Genomic DNA, 27114 nt, shown 5'->3' with positions numbered 1-27114 from the left:
TACTTAGGACTGATTCTAGTAGGTAAATATTTTAGTTCCGGATTGGGTGACGTCTACCAACAGAGGGCGTTGTACCTCAGTTTTAATTTCTGTCTTGAGCAGAAATTAATCAGGGCTCAATCATGGGCTCAATGCAGGACTTTGGAATGAAACAATGAATTTATTATTTAATAGCTTACCAGCATTGATGAATCTACCCAAACATGATCTACATCACCAAGTGGCCTGGATATGGTCATAGTTTACTGTAAGCAAATATTTCCCAAGTCATGTTGAATGTTATTCAAACTTGCAAAGCAGGCCTGGGAATTAATTCCTTGACTGTGATTTCCCCTCTGACTTTGAGCAATGGTGACACATTGTATTTCTCCTCTGTGGACAGGCTATTAATTCAAAAGTTGAATGAACATTTATTTTTGTTGAGGTCTTTTCAGCAGTAAAGAGTGTCCCTAATTGAGTCTTTGAATGAAGAGATGGAGATAAAATGGTCCAGTTTGAGTGTTTTGTGCAGCTCGTTCCAGTCGCTAGCTGCAGCGAACTGAAAAGAGGAGCGACCCAGGGATGGTAACTGGAAAAACATTGTTGCAAACATAAGGATATCCAATGATCCAATCACATTAGTGAAGGCAAATTATTACCACGTCACTCGTCAGAGTGTTTTGTTTCAGCATATTATTCCAATGATATGGCTATAGCCATGAGAAAACATGGCTTTGGCCAATTAAAATTAGTTGTTTCCATTCCATTCCACTTGGAAACAGATCCAGTTTTGCGGTAGGAGAGGGGTTGTAATAGTGCATTAATTTACCAACTGGAAAGCTGCACACCTCTCAAGTTCACTGTAAGACCCCACTGGGCACAGACGTCAATTCAACATCTATTCCACGTTGGTTCAACATAATTACATTGAAATGACGTGGAAACAACATTGATTCAACCAGTGTGTGCCCAGTGGGACAGTAACTTAATTAACAGTACTCTTGAAAGGGGTTGGGCATTCTGACAACAAGTCCCCTTCAAATCACATGGTTGTTACATTTACTTGCTTGTATTTGGCTGTCTTTGTGTGTGTGCGTGTGTGTGCATGTGTGTGTGTGTGTGTCAGAGGAGGCTGGTTGGAGGAGCTATAGGAGGACGGGCCCATTGTAATGGCTGTAATGGAATAAATGGAACGGTATCAAGCACATCAAACAAATGGAAACCACATGTTTGACTCCGCTCCATCGATACCATTCCGGCCATTACAATGAGTCCATCCTCCTGCTCCCACCAGTCTCCACTGGTGTGTGTGTGTTTGTGTGTGTGTGCGCAAGAGAGAAAGAGCGAGAGACAGAGAGACAGAGAGACAGAGAGAGAGAGAGAGAGAGAGAGAGAGAGAGAGAGAGAGAGAGAGAGAGAGAGAGAGAGAGAGAGAGAGAGAGAGAGAGAGAGAGAGAGAGAGAGAGACTGCACCTGTGGCGGAACACCTGAGTGTCAACATAAGGAGGACTGAGAAACTGAGTGAATGTGAAAAGAGAACAGGAAGAGAAAGAGAGAATAATAAAGTATAAGAAATTAATGCAGAACCTCTAAGTAGGAGAGCACTAAGATATGGTTGGACATTTTCACATCTGAAATCCACTCCCTCTCCAGGACAGAGACCAATTCTCCATCAACAAGGTAAGAATTATATTCATGCACACTGTACATCCATTAAGGGACCATTATTTCTAGTAGGAATGTTTATAATTGGAATGTCAATGTCCTACTTGTGTTATGTTTATGTTTTTAGAGGATGGGTTTTAGCCTTTATGTATTTTACAGTTTCTTATTGTGTGCATTTCACTATATGTAATCCAATTCAAAATATCCTGATACAGTACATTTGCTTACATTTTACATTTCCGTGGCATCAAGTTGATAGTGTCTAATTATGCTAAATGCTAAATCAACTGGGTACAAGCCGTGTGCCAGCCCTTCTGACATAGAAAAAATTATGATTTAAACTGTCCAGATAGGTCACAACTGATAAACAAGAAATATGGAGAGACACGAGGGCCACAGCTATGTGAGAAATCAGTGTGCCCTCAGAGCATCCTTTCCCAACCTCTATGTTATAGGTCAACAGTGAACCTTAGTTTGGTTACCAGTATTTTTAGCTAACATTCCACTCCTTGCCACTCCTGTCATTTGCCAGTCTCTTTGGCAAGTGATAGGAGTGACAAGGAGTGGAATGCAATAGCTGAAAAGAGATGGCAACCAACCTAAGGAAACCTGGCAGCCAAAGTGAAACCCAAGACTGTTGCAACATTCCAGCTCTGTGTTCAGGGAAGCTCAGGCATACAGTACAGTAGATGTCCTTGGACCCACCTTTCAGAAGCTCAAACAATGTATCATTGAAAGGCTTTGTACTCAATTAGTGATTTCTCAGTGTTCAGCGTGAACATGGTGTTCCTTCACTGTGATCTTTGAAGCTTTGCAGAACACAGAGTAACTTATTAAACAGGACCTACTGAGAACCCCAAATGAGTCATACGAGTTCTCTTTGTAAAGGTAAAATCGAAGATGGCAGAGAGATGGTAGAATAATGGTCAAACTTATCAATCTAACCTGGTTAAACTCTTTCAGGTAACACTTAGCCATTAGCTAGAATCCTTAGTTGCTACATCCGTTTCTGGACTTATATTCTTCAAGAATCAATGGGTATCATATCATTAATTTATAACTTATAAATTTCCTCGTGAGCTTAGTTCAACTGTCATATTCCATCAGAACACAAAATGTTTTTTTAATCTAAGGTTTGTAAACCTCATAGATGTAAACAAACACTGAAAACCTTGAAAACATGGTTAAAACTATAATTTTGATGTGGTCTGTTCTTGCATCCAATGCTCTGTCTATGAATTTGAGGCCCATCCCTCAGCTTTTTACCAAAACAGAAGAGGGGTAAACACTTTTTTCAACTGCAGATTCTATCTTCAAGGTACCATTTCTGAAACATTTATATATATTGAAAATAAAGGGTTAATAATCAGTTAATTGACTATTTACAACCCCTATAAATCATTATGTCATAGTTAGTCAGGAAGTTGGCAGGGAACAGGAGTCCAACACTGAGCCAGGAGGGTAACTGCACCTTTTTTAGAAACACTACAAAGCCATAAAAGCTCATCTTGGGGAGCAACCGTATCTGCTTCTTGGGTGTCTGTGACTGTAAACAACCAGGTCACAAATAAGTGCAATTAGAAAATGCTAATTAACTCAAAGAGTAAAACTAGCTCGGAACAAGGATTGCATCAAAGAAATAACACAATTACTTTGAACATGACAGTGACAAAGTGACGTTACTATGCGCCGACCCAGATTGTTATTTCTTGCTTACACTACATAGGCATATGCCTAGCACCAAACTCTGCCAATGCCAAGTGTTTCAGATAAGAAAGCGATGTAATTCACATGTACATTTGCATGGGTGTGATATCAAACCCACAGCAAGCTGTACTGTCAAGACTGCTGGGGTAAACTTCATGCCATGGGGTTGGGCAAACTAAGGGCAATGAAAATTAATCTGTTACTTGTTGCATTTAAATTATAAATTGTGGACTACAGCCATATCAGAATAGATATGGGCGTTTTAAGCAAATTAACATGTTCTATAGAGGGAGTTCCCAGAGAACCAACCCAACTTATAAATATATTGCTTTATTTTTCGACTATGATAGACTGTAACAAGCACGTTTCTGTGGCATTCACTTGCTTGGTTGACCGGAAACTTGGCATTGTCTCATTCTTGCCATCTCCATTGTATGTTGCACCAAACAACTCAAGGAAACATGAATATAACCTGCTTTAATGCTATTAATGGTAGATAACATGATACATCTATTAACCCCATAACTTAACACACTGTGGTATACCCAAAATAGCTCACATTCTAAAAAGTATTTGTGGTATGCCTGTATTCTTACAACACCATGCTTAAATGATCATCAGAAAAGGGTGAGTCTATTACTATTAGCGTTTCAACTGGAACGGATGTTGGCTAAAAGGTTGCCAGGTGACAGAGCTGGGGCACACCTCATACTGACAGTGGAGAACAAAGCATCGCAATACCTGGGCTTAATATGTGTGCTCTTGTAATTGCTACTTGTTTGCATGTGTCACGCAAATCAAAAATGGAAAAGGATGCAGTTTGCAGGGGCGCTACTTTGGTTTTAGAAGTGGGGGGGACATAATTTTTTAATAAAGTCGGATAAACACTCCAAACAGCTTACCTGACCACTCGGAGGTGTCCGCATGGTCCTAAAGCATACAGTTGCCCTGTTTTGTATCACATTTCAATGATAAATCTGGGTGACAGAAATGCAGTGAAAGTTGCGCCCCTGGCAGTTTGTATTGTGTTGGTGTATCTAGAGTGGATTCAGGAAACAAGTTGCTTTCTCATCAGCCGAAAGGTTTTTTCTGAGTTCATATCAGATCACATGGAAGAGGCACGAGATCCTCTCAATGTGTCGGTTAATTTATTAGCTGAGAGCCTGTATCAGATGTCAGATGAGTCATCTCCTCGATTAGTCTTTATCACTGTGATGTGATAGAGACTGCTAACAAGGGCTCCCGAGTGTCACAGCGGTCTAAGGCACTGCATCTCAGTGCTAGAGTTGTCACTACAGACCCTGGTTTGATTACAGGCTATATCACAACCAGCTGTGATTGGGAGTCCCATAGGGCGGCACACAATTGGCCAAGCTTCGTCCGGGTTAGGGTTTGGCCGGGGTAGGCCGTCATTGTAAATAAGAATATGTTCTTAACTGGCTTGCCAGGTAAAAAAAAAAACACAAAAAAAACAAGGGAGTTAACAATTTACAGCATGAATCCTGTGGTAAATAAATACACACTCATAAGATAAGTACACAGAATATAGACACACAGAAAGTACACCAGCCAACCTGGAACGTGTGCTTGAAAGCATTTGCCTTCACATAGGGGAGAAAAGAAAGATCAGGACTGGATTTGTTTGTATTTTGGTTATCAGTAAAACAATTCTGAGAGCAGGCTCAATTTGCCCGACTGCCATGAATTCCATACATTTTCTGTCTTTCACGTAAACATCTTAAACAATGGGGAGGAATTAGATAAGATAAGTTTTGGTTGTTTTCACTTTTCTTTTTTTAAGCCCCATGGGTCCACCTCAAAGCAGGCTCAGTTCACTTGTCCCTGGAAATAGTGAAACTCTCAATGTCAATCCCTGCTTAAATGTTTTCTTTATATTCAGTCAATATGGCCAAAATCTATCATTACCTCAAAAATGTCAACTTTGTCTGCATTTACACTTGACCTGTAGTTCCAAGGTTTCCTCTATTGTTCCCACAAGCAAGGGGGAGGGGGGGGCAATGACATCACATCAGACCATCTCCTTGAAATTTTCAGTTGTCTTAAAAACCCTATTTTGCTCCCAAAAAATGTTTTCCCCATTAAGTGTCTGTGTGTACATTACTGTATGTTTACTTGTGTTTTTCAACAGGAAAAGTTCACAAGTGTTACAGCTGGAGTGTGTCTTTAACTCTCAAGATAAAAGTTGATCATTGTCAGCTAATGAATGCTATTATATTGAAGGTCTGGATCATTTTCACCTTTTTGCCCTGAAATGTAAGGAATGAGTCAATTTAGTCAGGGAATCAACTACAAGAAACATGTCAACATTGTCACAAGAACCCCCCTGCTTGCGTCTCTTGAACTTCAACTTGAAACCTCTTACTGTGTAACTCTCACAAAGACCCACGTTACTGATTGACATAACCAGGTGCCCTTTTCCTCCCTAGGTCAATCCCCCCTCCAGTCTCTGTTTGTGCCATGGCTGACCCTAGCTGGTGGAAGCTGACCTTCTCACGTACGAAGTCTGAGGCAAAGGTTCTGTACGAGATCCCCCAAGAGTATGGTAATAACGCTGGGAATAAGGAGCATCACAACAGCCCTCAGCTCCCCACAGACTCAATGGACAACCAATTCAGTGCCAGACTGGAGAAGATAGTGGATAAGTCGGCCACTAAAGGTCGCCATGTTAAGGTGTCCCACTCTGGTCGCTTCAAGGAGAAGAAGAAGATCCGTGCCACACTGCCTGAGAACCCTATGCTGTTCTTTGAACACAGTCTCAGTGATGAGAACCACAGGGCAGAGAAATAGCACATAACCAGGTGCATGCTTTTTAGGCTCTTTTTTTAGTCATGCATAACAGACAGCCACACCATTCACGACAACAACATATCCATAGTCTTATTGGTACAAAACATATATACACTCTCAAGGTGGGCTCCACACCTAAGTACACAGATAATACTGTAACCAGCTGAATTATCATCATGCACATCCACAACACTGTTCAAGGTTCATTGATGCAAACATATTAGAATGGGTGGTGTTTTTCACCAGTTTTAGTTACACATGTTGTATATTTAATGACCTGTAATGATATGAAGAAGTCTAGTTTACGACATGGTGATATAAGAATGTGTAAACTGGGCCCTCCATCAGGGATTTTTGTCACTTCGTCGGAGTCCGGTTGGTGGCGAGGCTTGGGTAAATGGAGTCAGACAGGAGATGTGAGGGATACATGGTATTGAAGTGATCACAGAAAAGGGCATGTCTATCCATAAGAACAAGTCAGAGTATAATGTGATCCAGTGATTATTTTCTTTATTTATATACAGTTCTGTTTAATCTAACACGCTAAAAAGATCTGCATAAAATAAAGTTGATTGAAAAACATCAAAATGTCAGTCAAGGTGTATGGCAATATACTTACTGGTAGGTAAAATTTAGCTTTTTTTCATGCAACACCGACATCTTTTGGCCAGAAAAAGCACGGAGTACTCACTTGCAGATTAAAACATTTTCAGATCCATTCAGTCGATCACAACTCGGATGTGCCATTTAAACTGTCGCGAATACAGAGGTCTTCACACACCAAGAAAATCAAGTGAACAACCAAGCTCATTCTCAGACATGACTGACTTTATACACTGAATTACCTTGGCACAACTGAACTCACGTCAACTCTTCTAATCTTAATTTACCTATATTAAAAAGGCAGTTTGAGCCACAGACATGACAATCAATCCATAACAAATTCAACACAGGGACTACAGTCTAATAAGCTATCTGTATTACATGACAGAGAAACTGCTGTGGATTTGGGCCTTCAGAAGACATATTAGCTGCTAGACAGAACATGTCATCCAATACAGTGGAACTCAAGTACAAATGTTAAATAACAGACAGACAGTACTGGAGATTGCGCTTTTTACAAGTACAGAGTTTCCAGGGGTTGTTGAGGTCGCGGAAATGCATTTTCATTGGATAACCGGTTAACTGTCAATAATTATCCAACATTGACTACTGTACTAGACAGACTTTGCACGTCAAGCGTCAGGGAATGTAAAGTGTGCCATACAGCATATTGAGATTCGTAAAACCTCGCATCACAGGTTACGTGCTAGACCGTATAGTCATATCACGTTGATCATTTCCCATTGTTGCCCTGGAGACAACAGGCAATCAAGCCTCCTAACCATCCAGAAAATAAAATAAATAAAAATAAAATCGCTACTGATGTGCTATTAAACAAGAACGATTGGAGAAAACAAGCCATAATTAGCTTTTTCTAAGACACACATATAGCACGTAGTTATTCAACATCAACATGAGAGGCTCCTACTGCATTGAGATGACGGTGGTCATTTGGTTGACGATGATGACATCATGAGTGACTTGTACGCTAGGCCCAATCTCCAGCCTTGCCTTTAGTCCATTTCCCCTAATGTAACTGACCTCAAGGGGATAGCCTCTGGTAGACCCAGCCTGCCTCAGCATTATGTTCATACTCTTCTAGAACACTCTCTCCATTTTTCAGCCGCGTGAAGACGATGCGGTCATGTAGCCTGTTGGTCTGACCCTGCCAGAACTCTATCAAGTAAGGCTTGACGATATAGCCTCCCCTGTTGGAAGATAGAGGGACAATGTGCAAAAACAAGAAGAGGCTTACGTGATAGATCATCTCTCGTGGATAGCATCTGACCAAATTTCTCAGATTTTAATTCTGGGTTAACTGAGATTACATGATAGACAATTTACTGCACAGGTTTGGTGATTTAATATACTAACCAGTAGTCGGGCATGGGGACATCTGTGTCCTTGTACCTTTCCTCCAGCTCTGCATTTTTCTGTCTCAGGTACTGCAGAGTGAAATAAAACCGGCAGATTTCACATATGTTCATTAATTTCCTTCATTTTGGCAATAAGTCCAATGGTGGATCTCTATAATACATTGGTGGTCCTCACATTTCTGTCAGGGACTGCAGTGCTTTGTCTGCTCACAACGGCCCCGATCTGGCTACTCTTGGGCCGGGAGTGGAAGTAGTCACAGGAGCTCTGGTAGGGGATTCTCTCCACATTGCCCTCGATACGGACCTGCACACACACATTCTCAAGTGAGTGCCAACTAACTGTACAGCAAATTCAGTGTCATCCTGCATTAGTTAAAGGGAAATTCCACCACTTTTCAACCCCATATTCGTTATCTCCAGCACCAGCCGAGTGTCTACATGAGAAAACGGCACATTTCTATGATCTGTGGTTAAAAAGACAAGAAATATAAAAAAATAACGCTTCTCTGTGACATTACCGGGTAGGATTAACCTGCAATGAGTTTCTACCCAAAGTTAGGGTATTTTCTTTCTCTCCACATCACCACACATCTCATAGTGTTTGAAAATCACTGTTTTTAAAAATGCTTTACCTTTTGATGATGTCATCATGTAAAACTTTTGAACTTCTTTATTAAAAAAACAACAACATAGAAATGCACCTGTCTTCACATATGTAGACACTGGTATTGTGCTGGAGATACGAAATTAGGTTGAAAAGTGATGGAATTGCCCTTTAATTCATCCAAAACCCAAATCACAACATATTCATCATACCAAATCAAAGATATTTGAAGATATTGAAACAATGGGTTAACAAGTACGCTACATTTTAAGAGGTAAAATTAAGCACATACCTGCCTGTTGATGGGCTCCCAGTAAAAGCACAGACATGCATAAGGGTTGCTCTCCTACAGGAAGGGATATGAAAATATCAGATGTAAAATCGGAAAACAGAAGTAGTACGACATAATCTAGTGGTGCAGGTGCAAAGGACGTCACGTTGCTTACTTAGCAAGTATCACTTCCTCCTGAATCGGCTCACACTGAGGCTCGAACCCAGGACCTCTGCCTTGCTAGCATGCATGACCTCAATAAGCGTCTTACCAGTCGGCGTCACGTGAAAAGCTAGCTAATCACTGGCGCAAGTGGGGACACTTCGGGCTGAGGAGTAAGTTTCGCACATCCCCATGTGCTACACATGCACTTGAGAGGAAAGGGAGGAAGATGCCTGCCTAGTGACAGTAGTAGGTACTAACCAGCTCTCCACCTTTCCGGCTCTCGTAGTTGGTAAAGAACCGGAAGCCTTCTTTACTGTAGCCTTTTAACAAGACCATTCGAGCAGATGGACGTCCATCTCTTTATGAAGAAACAGACAGATTGATAGAAAATGTGTTACAATTTAGCTTAAGAAGCAAGCATTGTGCTTGAGGGACTACTTATGGGGGTACTCACCTGGTGGATGTGGCGATACACATTGCATTGGGCTCTCCAATTTCAGGACACTTTGTGGCTTGATCAAACCAATCTCCAAACTGCTTGATGGGGTCCAGAGAAACAAGATGATTCTCTTCAAAGCACTAAAACAAGTTAAGATAGAGGCTTTTACATCAAAATGCACATTACATTGAAGTCATAAGCATTTAGGGAATTCAACGTTGGCCCATGTTTATTATGACATCTTCAATGAAGTTCTGATCACTCCAATTGCTGGGGTGTAGGCTACGCAGTGAGGTGAAACGTCAAAACGTAGCAGATGATAAATATAATATGACTAGAGGTGCCACAAATCTCTGTTCTATATGACTACACTATCTATCTGTTCTACAACACTCTGTAAAGTTGCAACCGCCTGATTGGGCCCCTGATATATAATAGGGGCCCTTATGTTCCCTTTGCCAGTGGAGGAGCTGTTGGTGGAGAGAAGCCCCTTCATTACATCACAAGACGCTGGACGTAAGCGAAGTCAGCTTTGTGAGCAGATTTAACATATGACTAAAGTACATTGAATTTACATTTTATACTTGATGCAATGAAAATGTTGGGGTCGTCAACGTAATTCATACACAATTGAAACAATGCAAGCACACTGGCTAGACATTGTTGTGCCTCTGGAATATGCAAGTATTTGCACCTGCCATTGACATCTTTATAGCCATTCACCCAAATTAGAAAGGTGAGGTAGCTTGTGTCATAGCAAACTCGTCAATTCTCACCTCTTCGTCTCCTTTGTATTTTTTTCGCATGTCACTGAGATCCATGGCTGTAGAATCACTGGTAGTTTTCGTGCAAAATGACTGATAAAATAAGGCTCGACAGCAAGCTGTCAAAGAAACCTGGGGATGAAAGTATTTACCTACTTCACTGATATTCTTCAACGTATTGCAACCGAGTATGCGCCTCATGCTTTACAACAAACACGCAAAGCCTGACGCCGACGTAATCACGCTCGCTGTCTTACGTAAAATATTATGCAAACATTCGCTCAAAGACGTTTTAATATATTGTCAAGATAGTCGAGTGACCGCTCTAACAATGGAAATACCTCCTCAAATATGTCAGGTGGAAGAAGGCTAGATCAGGTTCTAGCCAATGAGAGAGCAGATACGCGTGTGAACAACAGGGCTGCGTTCAATTGAATGGAAATGGCGCTGTGCTGAACGTCCAGTTGAAAAACGGGGAGAGGTTGGGTTGTTGTTTTGGAACGCTGTCATCATGGCCACGCCCCTTTAATTACGTCCTCGTTGCTTCAAGCCACACCCACCAAACAGGAGCAAACCATACAGAATGACAGAGGCCTCTAGTGGCCAAAATGACGTTTTAACATGCGCAGCGCCATTGAAGACTTCCACCATTTTAAAGTAGTCATCTGGGGTTGTAGCCACAACGGCCCTGCACAAACTGTCACGGACGCTATAATGGCACAGAATATGTCTAAATGGAGCAAACGTACGTCAAAGTATGTTCAAAAACGTTTTGAGGAAATGTGTCGTTCACTACAAACCGTTCCGCAAAGTAGCAAACATTCAAGCGAACTGAACGCACCCCAAACACAACTCCGATATAAAGTAGTTTTTTTCAAAGTTGACGAAATGCCACGTGCGTCCACTTATACCACTGCATTCTTAACAACATAGCCATTACGAAACGTATATTCGATCAAATAAGCTTTATGTAGCAATTCAATATTTTGTTGACCAAATTCGACACGCTCATTGAAAAATTCCTTACTTCGTGGTCTTATTTTCGTGGCGGAGTCAACCCTGTTGCTTCTGTTATTTTTTGTTGTTGACTTTATCGATAAATACAACTGAAAATCAATCGGAATATTTTACACTGTCTTCGCATTTATCCGTCATTTCACAGATAGTACAATTACTTCAAAGGCATACATGTTCACCTTAATGCAAAATGTAAGATGATTGAAACAACTGCCGCGTTCAAAACAACTGGGATCGGAATTCTCCGACTTCAGTCCGTTCATGACAACTGGGAACCTGGGGGAAAAACGATATCCGAATGGGAAAAATCTACCCAGAATTCCAAGTCTGATACTTGGGCATCTGTCTCTAGAGCTCCTACTTTCCGACATGAAGATCACTGACTTCATGTTTTTTACACGTTCACTGTTGTCTTGTGGTTCTTTTAATTGTTTTGATCGCGGCATTGAAAGTGCCAAACTACCGACACTACTTTCCGCGTTCAAAACAACTGGGAAAACTCAACTTGAACGGTCAAGTAACTCGGGGCATTTCTAGACCTGAAAATCAAGGCTTCATGACTTGACCTCGTATATTTTTCCGAGTTCCCAGTTGTTTTGAACGTAGGAACTGTAATCGGTGTCTGACGTATGATTCACGCCCCCCATTCCAACGCTTCCTGACAAAGATGGCGGCGACCTTGTGTGGCAGGCTTTTACCAAAACAGGGTAACGTACCTCGTTTTTATAAAAACGTTATAAATACAGCTACATGTCAAGTCATGTTGCAGCACGAGCCCATGTTCTCGGTTGTAGTACACAGCGCACAGCTAACTTCGAATATGACTAAAATAAGGCAAACTCAGTCACTTCCTAGAGCGCTAGGCTACATTGTAAGTAGCTACATTGTAGCAAGTAAGTACATTGCTACATTAGAATAAGCTAGTTACATTGTAGCAATTGCATGGCTACATTGTAACAAGCAGAACATTGCAAAAACAACAACAGCCATTCAACATACACCAGGACTCAAACCTTGCAACTTCATGCCTTTGCTCTTGGGTGAAAGGTTATAACAGAGAGCTTGATGTACAGAATGATCTGTACACTATAAGTGCAAATCCGTTGCATAGCCCTGCTGCAATACATCCTTTCTTTGAAGTTAAACCTGAGCTAAGACCATCATTGTGCAAGGATAGTCACATTGACAGAAAGATGGGTTGTAAAAGACTGGTTGTAATTGAATCACTTACACATTATACTGTATTATTGGAATGTATACACACACAAGTTAACTGCATTGCATGGAATAAAAGAGTTATCAGGTTTTAATGTCTGCATAGAAACATTTATTATTTTCAGTCCCTTCTTTATAAACCCATTGTTAATGTAACGTGTGTCTACAGGGTGGCTTCCCCTGACACAGAGTGTCCGGCATGGCTCTAAGGCAGTCACGCGTCACAGGAAGCCCATGCACATCCTCAAACAGAAGCTGATGGCTATCACTGAATACATTCCACCCAAACCTGCAGCTCCCCCCGGGGCTCTGACCCCCCGCGTCAAACCAGTTCAGGAGGTCAGTGAAGTCCAGTGCATGTGTTTATAACTCAAAAACAAGCACAAGCAACCCGTCAATGTCAGTGTGTGTACTGGAGCTGTTTTTTCAGAAGCACACATGTATATTTGTTTAGTGCTGAAAGGAGAGCTCATCCACCCACCCAACCGGTTAGGAATAGTAGTGATGTGAGCTGGCTTGGTATCGAGATGATGGCTGATTTATGAATACTGCTTTATTCACAGGAAAGTGGTCTGGTGTTGCTCTTGAAGAAGGATTTGCAGACCATGTTCCAGGACTGTAAGATGATCGCTGTGATCCAAAACAACGCCACCAATTCAGAGGACATGCTGCTTCTCAAGCACAGGCTCCACAAGCATGGCATCAAAATCAAGTTTATCCCCAACCAGGTCATATTGTAACTATGACGCAAATTGTATCGCCTATTGCATCTTGAAAGATGTTAATATGATGTTTTTTGATCTTGTTTAACCACAGGTGATGAGGTCCTACCTGCCAGACAGCCCTTACATTAACATGGGGCCTCTATTCATCGGCCAGACAGTTCTATTTGTTAGTAAAGAGCCAAAGGTGAAGGAAATGCTTTTGAGTTTGAGGACCAGCCCTCAGATGGTATTATTGGGTAAGTAAATACTTTTTCAATGCAATCTGGTGGTCCCACTCTCAGTATAGCAAAACGTTATTCCCTGACTTCAGTAAAGCTACTATCATACAAGCAATTGTGTAATCCCTTACTTTTCCTCCCACTGTTTCAGGGGCCTGTATAGAGAAGATATTGCTAAGTCGGCAGGGGGTGTTGAACTATGCCAAGCTGCCATCAGTGACCGTGGTACAGGGAGAGCTGGTGAGTGGCCTGACCATGCTGACCTCGCAAACAGCCTCCATGTTGCAGCGCCACCCGGCCCACCTCTCATTGATACTCCAGCAGTACCTCAAACAGCAGGCTCCCGCAGGCAGTACCAACGGGACCCCAGGGGAGAGCCCCCCCAAGGCAGAGGAGATTGCTTAGGTCTAGAAGATTCACGCCCGTGGGGGAGGGGAAGGATGTCGGCAGCACTATGGCTACTGGGAGGTCATGTCTGCAGATTTAAGGTCTGCCTCTGTGACCTGGAGGTCATACAATGTACAGTACAACATGAACCGCTACAACACCTCTTGAGAGCAACTCTTGGAGAAAACATGTTTTTGTTCCTTTTGTTCATTATTTTGATTACTACTCATGTTCTGTTCTAAGGCCTCTTTGACCATATCAAAAATAAATGGTGTCAATGTTTAAAATATTGTATTAGCCAATGGCAAGTGTTTTGTTATTGATTTGAAGTGATTGGTCCAAAAAACTCAAAGTAAATGGACCAACCTTCTTGGCTGAGGTAATCCTCTGCGTTGATCCTTTTTGAATATATGAATATGTGGGTAGACATTTGTAAAAGTCAGTGCCAATAGTCATGCATGCTCCAATAGTTATGAGAATCATACGAGCCAAAAATAAACACAAGTGGTCTTGGAGATCCTGATAAAGGCTAATCTGGGGATTACCACATGTTAATCTGGGTCAGTTAGTCTATTTACAACTGCTATTCTGAGTTTGTGGGGGGGAAACTACCATATTCATCTCAATTCAATATCAGTATGTCACAGGGCAAGCCCTACAATATTATTATTATTATTACTACTACTACTAACCCACAGGGTTGTGTATGAATCAAATGTGTGTGACATTTTTTTGTTTGATTTAACTAGATCTTCTCATGATGTCAAAACATTGGATCATGTGTATTCTATGTGGCAGAAGAACATTGACGAGACTTTATTTAAATGTATTGTAAACATGCAGTTATCCAATGGCGATATAGCGACAGACAGGCCTAGGTGCATCATCAGTTGTCGGGCCTACAAGTCTAGTCGGGCCTACAAACATCCCATGAGCACTTGTAATTCCTTAGGCTAATGCGGATAATGCCCTGGCCACATTGCGCAGTGGCACAGCTATCCGTGGATTTGGGTGCTGCGTTTTACTCATTACGCGAGCACAGCGAAGCAGACATTGGCAGTTTCTACAATTATTTTTTGACGGCGTGTCTTGTTTTTCCGCACGTGTGTTGAGAAAGACAAGGTCCCGCAATCGGATAAAGCTGTGTGATTTGTCAAACAAATGGGAAATCACGAGGTTTGTTGGACATTTAAAAAAAATATTACCGCGATGAGAGTGGTCACACATGAACTTCAGGTAAGCTCGCAGAGTGAATATTTGCGTTTGATGAATGTGTAGTTGAAGAGATGACTTTTCAGGAATGGGGAATTTCCAAGGATATGGATGCAATTTCAACATGTCCACTTCAACCAACTAAACAAACAACCACATAACCAAAACAAACTACATTATTTATTGGGTTTACCTTTCTCATAATGTTGCTAATGGACAAATAATGCAATATCAGATCATTGTAGATTAGGCTATTATAGAATACATGTTTGTTTTTGACACTTTCTTAAGATCATTCATTGGACTAGCCCCCTATGTCTAAATTTTTATGAAATAGATACTAGTTGAAGGTAATTCCCAAATTAACATGTGTCTTGCTCAAATGGTTTGTTTAGTTCAGGACATGAGTCAATTTGTGTGGCACAGTCATTTCATAATGGGCTTTCGATAAGAGCCTCCTTGCCCCAATTTAACCATTGTGATGGGGCCCAAGGTTATGCCTTTTTGCATTGTGCTTTCTTGAGAATAACAAGCAGTTTGTATGTAACCACATAGCAAGTTTACTCACCAGCTGTTTTATGACTAACAACCTGTCTGTGGTTTACTCGTGCACACTGTATATGCGTCAGTCACCTCATATTCTTGTTGTGCTGGAAAATCATATTGTATGGTGAGCCCTGTAATATGCACAGACTTCTCGTATTTCTTCAGTAGTATTATACTTATCAGTTGGAGGCAGGGTTGCCAAATCTCTTACTTTTAGGAACAACCTCTGTGCACTGCCCACAGAATCTCACCAGGGAAACTTCAGAGAATTTGGCGCAATGTTGAGTAGAAAGATGACACTATTTCCCATTTGATGCAATGACTGCAGTCTGGCCTCTATTTGGCAGACATACATCCTTCATTGATTCAGTTAGTTGTAAGTTGTCAATAGTGCTTACCCTTAAACGTAATATAAGATGACATTTGGTCACACTAGCAATGTTGCCCAGAATAACCTGCATTGACTGCCACAGCAAAGGTAAAGGACTAAGGCCTGAACATCAACATAACCTACCATTCAACATATCCACATAGCATTCATAATTCAATGGATTATTTGCCCACTTCAACATGCCAAGCAGGCCCATATGCAGAGCATGATGTGGAGGGTTTGCACTGTAATTGGCGACTCTAGATAATTCTGTATTTTTCTGCGTTGAGTAAGCAAGCTTGAAGCTTGGTTAGCAGCAAATCCTATTATCCTGTTTCTGCCACACGCTTCCCTGACGGAGGTCAGAGAGGCTTCCCTCTCTACCTCTGTCCTCAAACATCATCCCTTATTTAATGCCAAGCAAAGCCTGCATGGATGCACATGGGTACATTCATGAGATCAAAACACTTGTCTTGGAACCCAGGGGTGCAACTTTCACATTCTGAAATTGCATTTTTTTCCTCCCCAGTTTTATCATTGGAATGTGATACAAAACGAGGCAACGGTGTGCTTTAAGAACATGCTGACACCTCTGGGCGGGTAGACTGTTTGGAGTGTTTTCCTAATGGATTAAAAAATAAATAAAACGTCTCCTCCACTTCTAAAACCGAAGTTGCGCCCCTGTTGGAACATATATTGTATTCAAGCCATACACATTATCTATTGTGTTTTCAATGGCTGTAGATGTAACTTTTGCATAGGCCTAGCACTCCCATACCCAGGCCTCAAACCTTTTATTGTTGTCACCGCCAGATCTTCAGTGTTCTCTGCCTTGTGATCTCATTACTGCATGTTCAGGAGAGGTCTTACTAAAAAAGGTTAAGCCAATTAGAAGGGAGGTTCGTAATCTTCTCCTCAGATTCCCAGCCTGTTGGAGTGAGAACAACCCTATCACCCTACAGGTAATGGCCTCTGATGTCATGTTTCTTCCTTTACATTGAAATGGAAAAATGTGTAAATTACACTGGATGGAAAATCTGACATTGATATTAAATGGCTCAGTATCACAAATACCTGTTGGGGAAGGGTGAGAGGGATCTTGGGTTCTTTCACAAGCCCCCGTGCAAACCTTTGCCAAGACCTAGATGTGCTTTTAGTCTTTTTGAAATAACACCCGCCTAGAAGTTATGAATTCAGGCCTCATATCTTCATACAATGACCTCAGACAAGAGATTTGTCAACCAAAGGTTGTCCACTCTTCAGACCCTTATTCACATAATTGCAGCTAACAATTGACAAGTTTAATAACTTAGAATATGAAACTTCTTCAAAGGAAGCTACAAAACTTTGCACAGCCTCATTCAACAGCAGTTTATACATGTTGACAGGAGGAAACATGTTTGCAAAGAGTAGCCATCTATATTTGTATTCTTTCATGTGTTTCTTTCTCAGACCCATACTTCTGAGATGACTGGGAGTTTGTAGTGGAACAGTCTTATTGAAAAATCGACCAATAACACAAGGGAGGGAAGCCTGACATTATCATTTCAAAATGGATTCATTTCAAAATCCTTACGGGTCCACGCTCAACCGCAGCCAATCGCTGATGAGTGGCCTGGAGAAGACCCCTCCCACGTTGAACAAACCCACCCACTCTCGGAGCAGTAGCACCGCCTCCTCCCGTCACTCTCGGGTGAGTACGGTATGTCTCTTCCACCAAGAGAGAGTCACAATGACAAAGAATCAACATCAACACATTCAGTTAACAATAAGCACAACCAACAATTATGTTCTGTAGATAGGTAAGGAGTTTTAAACCCATTCTGCACCTGTTTTTAAATATCAAATATCCAAACAAAACATCAAACTGCGTGTTAACATCCCACAAATAACAATGTCTCCAGATGGATGCTGATGTGTTTGTTATGGTGTTGGTTCACCCTCAGAACATTAAAGACTGGGAGGTGATGGATGACCTTCAGATGGAAATTATGTCTGGTGACAACTCCCAAGACCTGACCATTCCAGGCATCTGTGAAGGATACCTCCTCAAGAGGAGAAAATGGCCCCTGAAAGGCTGGCACAAGGTCAGCTAACTGCCCATTCATCCAATCCACCAGTGTGTTTGGTCACTATTTTGGAAATTAGTTCACATTAGTTTAATTAGAAATTAGTTTAATTCATGTGTTTTTGATCCTACTTTCAGAGGTACTTTGTGTTGGAAACGGGGATCTTACGATATTCCAAAACCCAACAAGATGTAAGTGTACATTCACTATGTTATGTATTTTAGTTAAATGATAAACTCAGCATTAATAATATAATGGAAAGCACTTTTTATTTTAAAGATCACAAGGGGAAAGCTTCATGGTTCATTAGATGTCGGCCTTGCAGTCATGTCTATCAACAAGAAATCCAATCGTATCGATTTGGATGCAGGAGATATTCTATATCATATGAAGGTATGCCCAGTCCCTTTCACTTACTTTAGCTTGTTGGCCAACTTCACTACATACATTATAATTAAGTAACTTAGTAAACAAAGTTCAATGTTGTCCAAGGTTGAATTGGAGAATTAGATTTTTGGGATTAGTTTTAGAGGCCTGTAGTAATACAAATGAACTTGGCGCCACTCTTCCTGTTCTTTCCTCTCCTAGGCCAATAGTCATGACTTGTTCTACATCTGGGTGGCCAAGCTGAGTGCCCATCGCATGTTCAAGAAGAATGAGGCTGCTCAAGTGCACAATGGCTTCTTCCAGGCCTTGTCCCAGGGCACCAGTGTGCCTGGACTAGCACAGAGGAACGGCATGCAGGACGTGGTGAGTCCTCTCACTCTGTAGAGGTCCAGTCTCTATTCGTGGTTTATAGTCTTGTATTGACTCGTCAGTGTCTCTGTCTCCCCCTCTCGTCTGTATACCAGTCTTCCTACCAACACTACCATAGCACTACAGACTCTTACGTGGGTGAGATAGCTGCACCAACACCGTCCGAGTTTCCCTCGGTCAACCCGGGGGTGAATGGGAAGGTGTCAGCCTGGTTACAACAGACTCATGACCCAGACAGCTGTGCTCAAGGTACTGCACTCGTATATAAAGTAAACCCAAAATGCTTTAGGGCTGCCAAACTTTTCTTTTTTTGTTGCACTCACGTAAATAGTCTAGCTTCTAATTGTCATGAATGGTGCTTCATGGACAACCATGGTTATCTCAAGGCCATCAGACTGTTAAACAGCCATCACTAACATTGAGTGGCTGCTGCCAACATACTGACTCAAATCTCTAGCCACTTTGATAATAAGAAATTGGATGTAATAAATGTATCACTAGTCACTTTAAACAATGCCACTTTATACCCTACATTACTCAAATGTATATAGTGTAGTCTATACCATCTACTGCATCTTGCCTATGCCGTTCGGCCATTGCTCATCCATATATTTATATGTATATATTCTTATTCATGCCGTACACTTGTGTGTGTGTATAAGGTAGTTGTTGTGAAATTGTTAGATTACTTGTTAGATATTACTGCAGGGTCGGAACTAGAAGTTAATGCGAGTGTAGCGAAATGCTCGAGCATCTGCTAACCATGTGTATGTGATTTGATGATATCTACGAATGTTTCGCTCTAGGTCTTAACTCCCCAGTAGAACTGTTCTGGGATCTGCCCTAACAGTCTCTGTGTTTTTTTTTCTTTTTTTTTTTCTTCAGAGCTGAACCGTTGTCAGTTGGAACTGTCTGAGCTGAACCGGCTGGTCCGGAGGCTGCAGTTGCTGGAGGGGGGCCAGCAGGCCTTCACCGACGGCGAGCTGCAGCGCATCATCAGCATGCAGGTGAGATGAAGCGACACTACGGGCCCAGCTCCAAACCAACCCTTCCTAGTATAGGTTTAGCAATGTGGTAATGGTTCCACTCCAGCCATCACATAGGCTAGGATCAAATATCAACACTTATCCAGTTGTTTCAGGTCTACACATTTTCCTAGGGGTAAGGGGTGACTTTTCCTAGGGACAAGTGAACTAGGAATACCAGTGGACAAGGGTGTGGAGACATGCTTGAATTAAGTAATGCAATGAGATAAATGGCTCGTCTGTTTTCTTAATTCCACCAAGAATCTCTCTCTTGAGAAACCCAAGAAGGCCAGGTCTTGCAAGATATGGGGTCACTCGCGCACAATGTCAAGGGTAGAGGCCCTTGGAATGGTAAGACAGGTTAGTAACATACATTTTCTTTTTTACCTGTGGTTCTTAGATTAAATGTGTAGATGATTTAGACTGACATTTTTAGTTTTGACTCATGGATATTTGTTCCAGTGCATTTCCCCGTTGATTTGGCACTAATGTTCACATATTTTTTAATACTAAAATACCAAAAGTTGATTGTACCACTAACCAACCTGTAAAGAGTATAATGTGTTGGTTTTGAGTATTAGCTAACCCAATCATCTGATAACTTTTAGGCTTCCTTTTAATCCAAAACCTTTTCGTGGGATTACTAAATCGGTGAGTCAACACCAGGAAACAAGGCAGACTGCCAAAGCAAGGAACACCTAGCTAGTCCTACTTGATCTCTTCCATGTTGTCTAGACAGTCATACAGACAAAGGGGTAAACATTTTTTTACAATGGAAAGTAAGGTCAAATCAGATTTAGATTCAGAGAGCAAACCAACGTTTTGCAATTAGACTGCTATCAGATTGAATGGAAATTGTAGCTGTGATATATATGTTTGAGAAATTAAACTGGTTAATTCCTTGTAGGACATACATGCTCCTATAGTAGAATTGAACACTAGCGGGACTCCTGAGTGGCGCAGTGGTCTAAGGGGTCGAATCCCAAGCTGTGTCATTACTGGCCGTGACTGGGAGTCCCATAGAGCGGCGAACAATTGGCCCTGCGTCGTCCGGGTTAGGGGAGGGCCAGGGGGGGCTTTACTTGGCTCATCACGCTCTAGCAACTCCTTGTGGCGGGCCGGGCCCCTGCAGGCTGTCTTCGGTTGTCAGTTGAACGGTGTTTCCTCTGATACATTGGTGCAGCTGGCTTCCGGGTTAAGCGAGCGGGTGTTAAGTGCGGCTTGTTGGGTCATATTTTGGAGGACACACGACTCAACCTTCGGCTCTCCTGAGCCCGTTGGGGAGTTGCAGCGACGAGACAAGATCGTAATAACAAAATCGGGGAGAAAAAGGGGTTAATTTTTCATGAAATAAAAAATGAAACGATAGCTTTTAATCTTCCATAGTATCTGTATTGCATGGCTTGTACACAGTACTTATTCATTTTCCTTCTACATACAAACATATTTGACATCTCACTAATGTGGGGAATCGGTGACTGGCAAATAATTCTCAGACAAATAGAAAATGGTTGTTCAGTTTTTTTCTACTTGTTCATTCTCCATCGTTCCTCCATTTTGTAGCTGTCCTCTAGTCACCTGAACAGCTCGTCCCAACTGGGTGCATCTGTCCCCTCCCTTCAAGACTATGTCCCCGCCGTCCCTGACTATGTCTACTCCCAGCTGTCCCCTCCCACCAACGCCTCCCCAGAAGGCAAGAAGATCCAGCAGGACATCTGTAGCGTGTCCCAAAGAGGTCAGAGTCAAAACACACGTGGACTCACATGTTGTGTGCGTTCGTTACTACTAATGCTAAATGTGAATTTCTTTATTTTCCTGTCCCCGTCAGTACACACGTCCCTCAAGTCTGTGCATGATGCCTTGGCCCAGGAGCGTCAGAGACTGCAGGACACCTACCACCAATCAACCACACTGGCTGAGGTGAGGGTATATGCATTCATGGAGACAGGCTTGGTTTACGAAATGTGTGTATTTATTTGTGTGCGAGTGCCTATGGGTGCTTTTCCTCACCGACTGTCTTCTTGGCTGTCTTTCTCATGGTGTTTATTGTTTGTCACTCTTCCTCTCTTTAGACTGTATCTGGGAACGAGTCCCGTCGCACGCCATCGGTGACAGACTCTGCAGCTGAGTATTTTGATGCGAGTGACGGTGTCCTGAATGGGAGCTTCTCTGAGTCTGAGTCTGGTCTGAGTGAAGGGACAACCAGCAACTCTGAACCTGAGGAAGGACATGGTGAACACACATACACACGCTCTGTAACTAGTTAGCAATTCGTTTTTTCAATTTATTGAAGCCGATCTCTCTCCCCCACAGCTTCAGCCACTCGTGAGTACCGTGCCAGTATCTCTAAGACTCCCAACTGTGTCGTGCCCAAAAACACGGGCCGCCGTACCACCCTGGCCGCCCACTGCCCGGACAACTCCCAGGTGGGCCTGATGCAGATCCTCTATAACAACATAGGCAAGGACCTGTCCCGTGTGTCCATGCCTGCTGCTCTCAACGAGCCCATCAACCTGATGCAAAGACTGTGTGAGGAGCTGGAGTACTCTGAGCTGCTGGACACCGCCAACAACACACTAGACCCCTACCAGAGGATGGTGAGGATTTTTAAATGTCTTCAAATTTTGTAACTCAAAGGATGTAAGGCGTTAAGAGCCACCTTAAACACCGAATGGGAAAAGTGCTCAAGTTAGCAGCATCTGGACACATCACTAAACTATGATAAAAAGTTTCCGTTGTGTCAAAGGCATATGCTAGAATACAGTATGCGCAGAGCCTCACGGTTTAAATGAAACCACGTAACGACAGCTATGCTAGTGATTCGCAGTATGTTAGATTAGAAGACTGAAGGTGCTTCTCTGGTCTTGTGCAGGTCTACGTAGGTGCCTTTGCCATCTCTGGCTATGCTACAGCTCACTACCGCAACCGCTACAAGCCCTTCAACCCACTCCTGGGGGAGACCTATGAATGTCTGAGAGAAGACAAGGGCTTCCGCTACATCAGTGAGCAGGTAGGAGGACTGAATCTTCTCTAACATTCCTCAGCAGACCAGGTCAGACTAGTTCTGTTGTATTCAGACTAAACCATTGTCTTTCATCAGGTCTGCCACCACCCCCCCATCTCTGCATGTCATGCGGACTCCGACTCCTTCTCCTTCTGGCAGGGTGAGCTTTACTGATTTATAACTGAGCAGAACCTTGATTCTAGTCGGCTAGTGTTAGCAAGTGTCTTGACATTTTGTTTTGAACCATTTCTAAACATTTAGAAACTATCTGAAACTTTGATCATTTAACGTTTTTCTCATGAAGCACAACATATTTGTGTCACCTAAACAGACCAGCGGTGGAAGAATAAGTTCTGGGGAAAGTCACTGGAGATCATGCCAACAGGGATGGTGAATGTCACTCTCCCAAGGTGAGAGTCTGCTGCTGGTGGCCATTTCTTTACTGTCTGCTCCCTCAAACTGTTAGAAATTAACTTCACTCTTTTAGGTTTGGGGACCACTATGAGTGGAACAAAGTGGTGACCTGCATCCATAATGTCCTGAGCCAGCAGCGCTACCTGGAGCACTATGGGGAGGTCATCATCCGTAACCTCAACGGCAACGCGTGCACCTGTAAGATAACCTTCGTTAAGTCTCGCTATTGGGGGTCGGACACCAACAAGAATGAAGTGCAGGGCACCGTGCTCGACCAGACTGGGAGTGTTATCCACCGGTTTGGGGGGCTGTGGCATGAGGGCATCTTCTGTGACACCTTGCCCACTCCACAGTGTATCTGGAAGCCAAGTGAGTATCCCACCCACCCAAGGAAAACAGTCTGAAAAGTTCAAAACTGAGAATTCTTGTATCAAAAGCCTCCAAACCCTTAAGTATTTTTTACTGGTTAGCGATATGCTATCTAAAGACATTGTGGTTTGAGGCTGTGGTTACATTAGCTGTAGCTGACCTCAGTGGTCTATTTCACTGTACAGATTCCCAGCCCAAGGACTACTACCTGTACTACGGCTTCTCCAGCTTCACACTGGAGCTGAACGAGCTCACCCCAGGCCTGAAGCCTCTTCTGCCCCCCACAGACTCACGCCTTCGCCCTGACCAGAGGTGAGTGTTGCCGCCATGGGTCGGGCTTGATTAGGAAATGGAAAACCACCATTTTACAAATATATATATTTTTATTAACAGGGCCATGACGTTTTCCTGTTTTAGGTGACACGACCAGGAAAAACTCGGGGCCTTTCTCTTAGATATGATGGATTCGATGAATTGGTGTGTTTTTGATGATTTTTGTTATTTTATTTTCCTCAGGATGCTGGAGGATGGGAGGGTGGATGACTGTGACAAGTTTAAAGAAGAAGTGGAAGACATGCAGAGGGAGCGGAGGAAACAACTGGCTAAGAAAGGACAGGAGCACACGCCACGCTTCTTTAAGTAAGTCCCTTTCCTCTTAATCTTCAGTGGTACTCTTGTGTGTCATCTTATATCTAGGATAATACCCCCAAATCTCTTTTTTTGTAGTCTGAAATGTACCGAACTTCAATTGTGATACACAGTAAGATCATATAGGACTCCACTGGTTTAATACTAGGTATGCTTTCTGTAATTGAATCATTTTCCATCTTTAGGAAAGCTATGGATTCCTCTGGGAGGGATGTGTGGCTGACCAATGGAACCTATTGGAAAGTCCGAGAGAACCCGGGCTTTGCTAACACAAACAACCTGGAACTATGGTGAATAAACAGACAGACTGGGGCCAATTGGTGAAGGCATCGATGAACTGTCCTGAGACCTCACCTTCCATCATTGCCATCTGATTTGCACTCCCTCCCGGGCTGCTTCATGGGAAAGTCTGGAAACTACTTGGATCCACTGAAACGTCATGTTGAAAATAGTTCCCAGAATGTGTAGCGTTACCTGTTCCGCCACCTGGAAAGGATAAATAGACTTTTCTCTCATACTCGTATTTAGTCCATTGCAATGTATTTATGGTCATTCCCCATTTGTGTACATTTATGCTATCCTGTCAAGATGTATTTGCTGTCTAGAGGGCTGGAAGTGTGAGGTTCATTTGCTCAGGTCAAGACATCTACTGTGGACTAATCTTCAGATATTGTAAAGGTAGAAAAATGTGTATTTAATAGTCTCTGGGCTGACTCCTAACTCAATCTTTTTGCGTCATCACTCAATTTTCACACATCTCTAAGTCATCTATCCATGGTTTGTGGATCCTAAATTAAGATTAAGCCGATTTTATGAATTATTGTTGAATCATATTTATTTCAGTGGCATTAGTGTGTTCAAACATTCCTTTCTCCTACCTGAGTGTTTTAGTAAGTCAAACAATTTGACATGGGAATGTAACCTATAACAGTCTCTGTCATTTAGGGTGCACATAAGTTACTTTTTATAATGTAAGTGTTGTATTTTTGACTTGATTTTTAGTGAACAATAATAATGCTGTTACTTGTGATTATTAAGATATTGCTCTTGAAAGGGGTTACGAAGGCAACTGATTGCATAATGAGTCTGCGTTTTAATAAAGTGTATTTTATGATTGAGTATAATTAAATTATAATCAAGCTAGACTTAATATTAACATGTCTAATATACAGTACAATGGGTATGTGGGTATTATTCTGTTTATAATCTTGAGGTTGTCTTTTTTATTTTTTACATTGGTTTGAGATTCAATTTAAACAGTTGTGATTATGAAATGTTCATTCATGAATAAAACACAGTAAAAGACAAGTAAGCCACCTTGTAATAAATTTAAAAAAAAATCCCTTTGTTTTCTGCTATTCAAGTCTTTATTACATTAGAATAAAGCGAAGACAATATTTACATTTCTTAATTTAGTACAATATTTTGCATTTCTCTACTGCATTCCTGGATCATCAGTCTATTCATCCGTTACAGCCTGCTCGGACCGATTGAGTTAATGATTTATACACCTTTACGATAATTTAAGGACAGGCCATTTCACAGACTGAAGGCAAGGTGCCCCACCCCGGAGACAAACAGTCCACGTTAAACACAAATGAAAATGCTTCACTATCCAACTGTTGGATGGAGAATTTGACCTTTCAAGTCTACCCCATCCTTATCCTCTTTGAGCTTTTTAAGTCAAGACTGGACTACATTTCCCAGTCACCACTTCATTCTAATAAAAGGATGGCAAAGAATCATGGGTTATGGATTGTTTATAGAAGATTGCTATTGGCAGGAGTTTGTTTTGTTTATTGTAAGGAGATGTACACTAGAAGGCAGTGCTGAGGAGTCCACACCACATACAGACAGAATGATCTATTTCTCTCAACTCACTAGCAGTCATGTTAATGCAGGTTCAGTGCCAGACAGCGTCACATACGAAATCATGTAACGCAAGATACAGAATAAACATTTCTGCACATTTTCCAAGCATTTGATCAAATCAATGTTTTTCATTTGCTCTTGCAATATTGAACACCTTATAAATAAAAAGTTAATTCACATCTCATTTTAATTGCACTTAAATAACGAATTGTCCACCTCTTAACAAACAACTGTAATAATGAAGTCCCTTTTTCATTCATTTAAATTGCTTAAGGGTAAAAATAAACTTTTCAGGAAGAGACGCATGTTAGCAATATATTTCTATAGTGTCCAGCATAAGATCAACTCTACATAAGAAAACATCTATAGCTAGACTTTTTAAATTCCAGTTGATTCCCCTTTTGTAGCACATGAAGTCAGTCCAATGACCTTTACTGTGCTGTGGCATTATTGCATTATGATGGTGTCACAGCAAAGTCGCATTATGCTAAGCTCTGTTTAGGGAAGGTGTCTTTCTGTTTGCGAACATATTTCATTTGCAGAGTTCTGCAATACCACAGATCTGATTGTCTTCTCCATCCTATTGCTCTGGTTTTATGTCAGAGAATCACTGATTTCTTCCACCTTCCAATAGGAAAACCAGCTTCTCTGTTTGTTTGTAGAAAGGCAGTTTAGTCTGACACAAAATGGCAGAATTTCCCTTTGAAAGTTGGCATCTGTACAATTCATGAATTAATAATATAAAAACACCTTGAGGAGGTTAACAAAATGAACATCCAGTATATGTAAGTAGGATAAAAATGTTTTTTACATTAAGTATATTCAATCATAGCCAGCAGGGCTGACTGTAGACACACAGCCCCAATGTCTTTTTTTAAAACTCAAA

The 27114-nt window shown here is 41.8% G+C and overlaps 4 protein-coding genes across 5 annotated transcripts; 3 read left to right on the top strand and 1 right to left on the bottom strand.

The window, feature by feature from the left end:
* The first annotated feature begins 1546 nt into the window (after positions 1 to 1546).
* prr15lb (proline rich 15 like b) lies at positions 1547 to 6273 on the top strand. Its single transcript, XM_071391958.1, has 2 exons — positions 1547 to 1659; positions 5799 to 6273. Exon 2 carries the CDS (start codon positions 5830 to 5832, stop codon positions 6157 to 6159), a length of 330 nt encoding a protein of 109 aa, XP_071248059.1. The 5' UTR covers positions 1547 to 1659; positions 5799 to 5829; the 3' UTR covers positions 6160 to 6273.
* Positions 6274 to 6652: 379 nt separating this feature from the next.
* Positions 6653 to 10820, bottom strand: pnpo (pyridoxamine 5'-phosphate oxidase). The gene is made up of 7 exons (XM_071391957.1): positions 10394 to 10820; positions 9633 to 9757; positions 9437 to 9536; positions 9035 to 9088; positions 8314 to 8442; positions 8137 to 8207; positions 6653 to 7970 (listed from the first exon to the last, which is right to left on the bottom strand). The coding sequence occupies exons 1-7, from the start codon at positions 10580 to 10582 to the stop codon at positions 7805 to 7807; spliced, it is 834 nt and encodes a 277-aa protein (XP_071248058.1). The 5' UTR covers positions 10583 to 10820; the 3' UTR covers positions 6653 to 7804.
* A 447-nt stretch (positions 10821 to 11267) lies between these two features.
* Positions 11268 to 14230, top strand: mrpl10 (mitochondrial ribosomal protein L10). The gene is made up of 5 exons (XM_071391956.1): positions 11268 to 12105; positions 12783 to 12952; positions 13177 to 13341; positions 13430 to 13574; positions 13708 to 14230. The coding sequence occupies exons 1-5, from the start codon at positions 12066 to 12068 to the stop codon at positions 13959 to 13961; spliced, it is 774 nt and encodes a 257-aa protein (XP_071248057.1). The 5' UTR covers positions 11268 to 12065; the 3' UTR covers positions 13962 to 14230.
* A 651-nt stretch (positions 14231 to 14881) lies between these two features.
* On the top strand, positions 14882 to 25664 carry LOC139570244 (oxysterol-binding protein-related protein 7-like). Of its 2 annotated transcripts, none has more exons than XM_071391954.1 (20): positions 14882 to 15179; positions 17524 to 17764; positions 18018 to 18158; positions 18278 to 18331; positions 18420 to 18533; positions 18729 to 18890; positions 18992 to 19145; positions 19782 to 19903; positions 20183 to 20281; positions 21485 to 21656; positions 21750 to 21841; positions 21994 to 22153; positions 22235 to 22518; positions 22794 to 22931; positions 23022 to 23085; positions 23257 to 23335; positions 23413 to 23708; positions 23894 to 24020; positions 24225 to 24347; positions 24542 to 25664. In XM_071391954.1, exons 2-20 carry the CDS (start codon positions 17624 to 17626, stop codon positions 24648 to 24650), a joined length of 2631 nt encoding a protein of 876 aa, XP_071248055.1. In that variant the 5' UTR covers positions 14882 to 15179; positions 17524 to 17623; the 3' UTR covers positions 24651 to 25664. The 2 variants fall into 2 exon arrangements, with proteins under 2 accessions (XP_071248055.1, XP_071248056.1); XM_071391955.1 differs by having other exon boundaries at positions 15042 to 15179; positions 20183 to 20272.
* Positions 25665 to 27114: the final 1450 nt, after the last annotated feature.

Source organism: Salvelinus alpinus, chromosome 3 (assembly GCF_045679555.1).
Source record: "Salvelinus alpinus chromosome 3, SLU_Salpinus.1, whole genome shotgun sequence".
NCBI classification, from domain to species: domain Eukaryota; kingdom Metazoa; phylum Chordata; class Actinopteri; order Salmoniformes; family Salmonidae; genus Salvelinus; species Salvelinus alpinus.
Note: the sequence above shows the minus strand (reverse complement) of the source record. Positions and strands in the feature narration are given on the sequence as shown.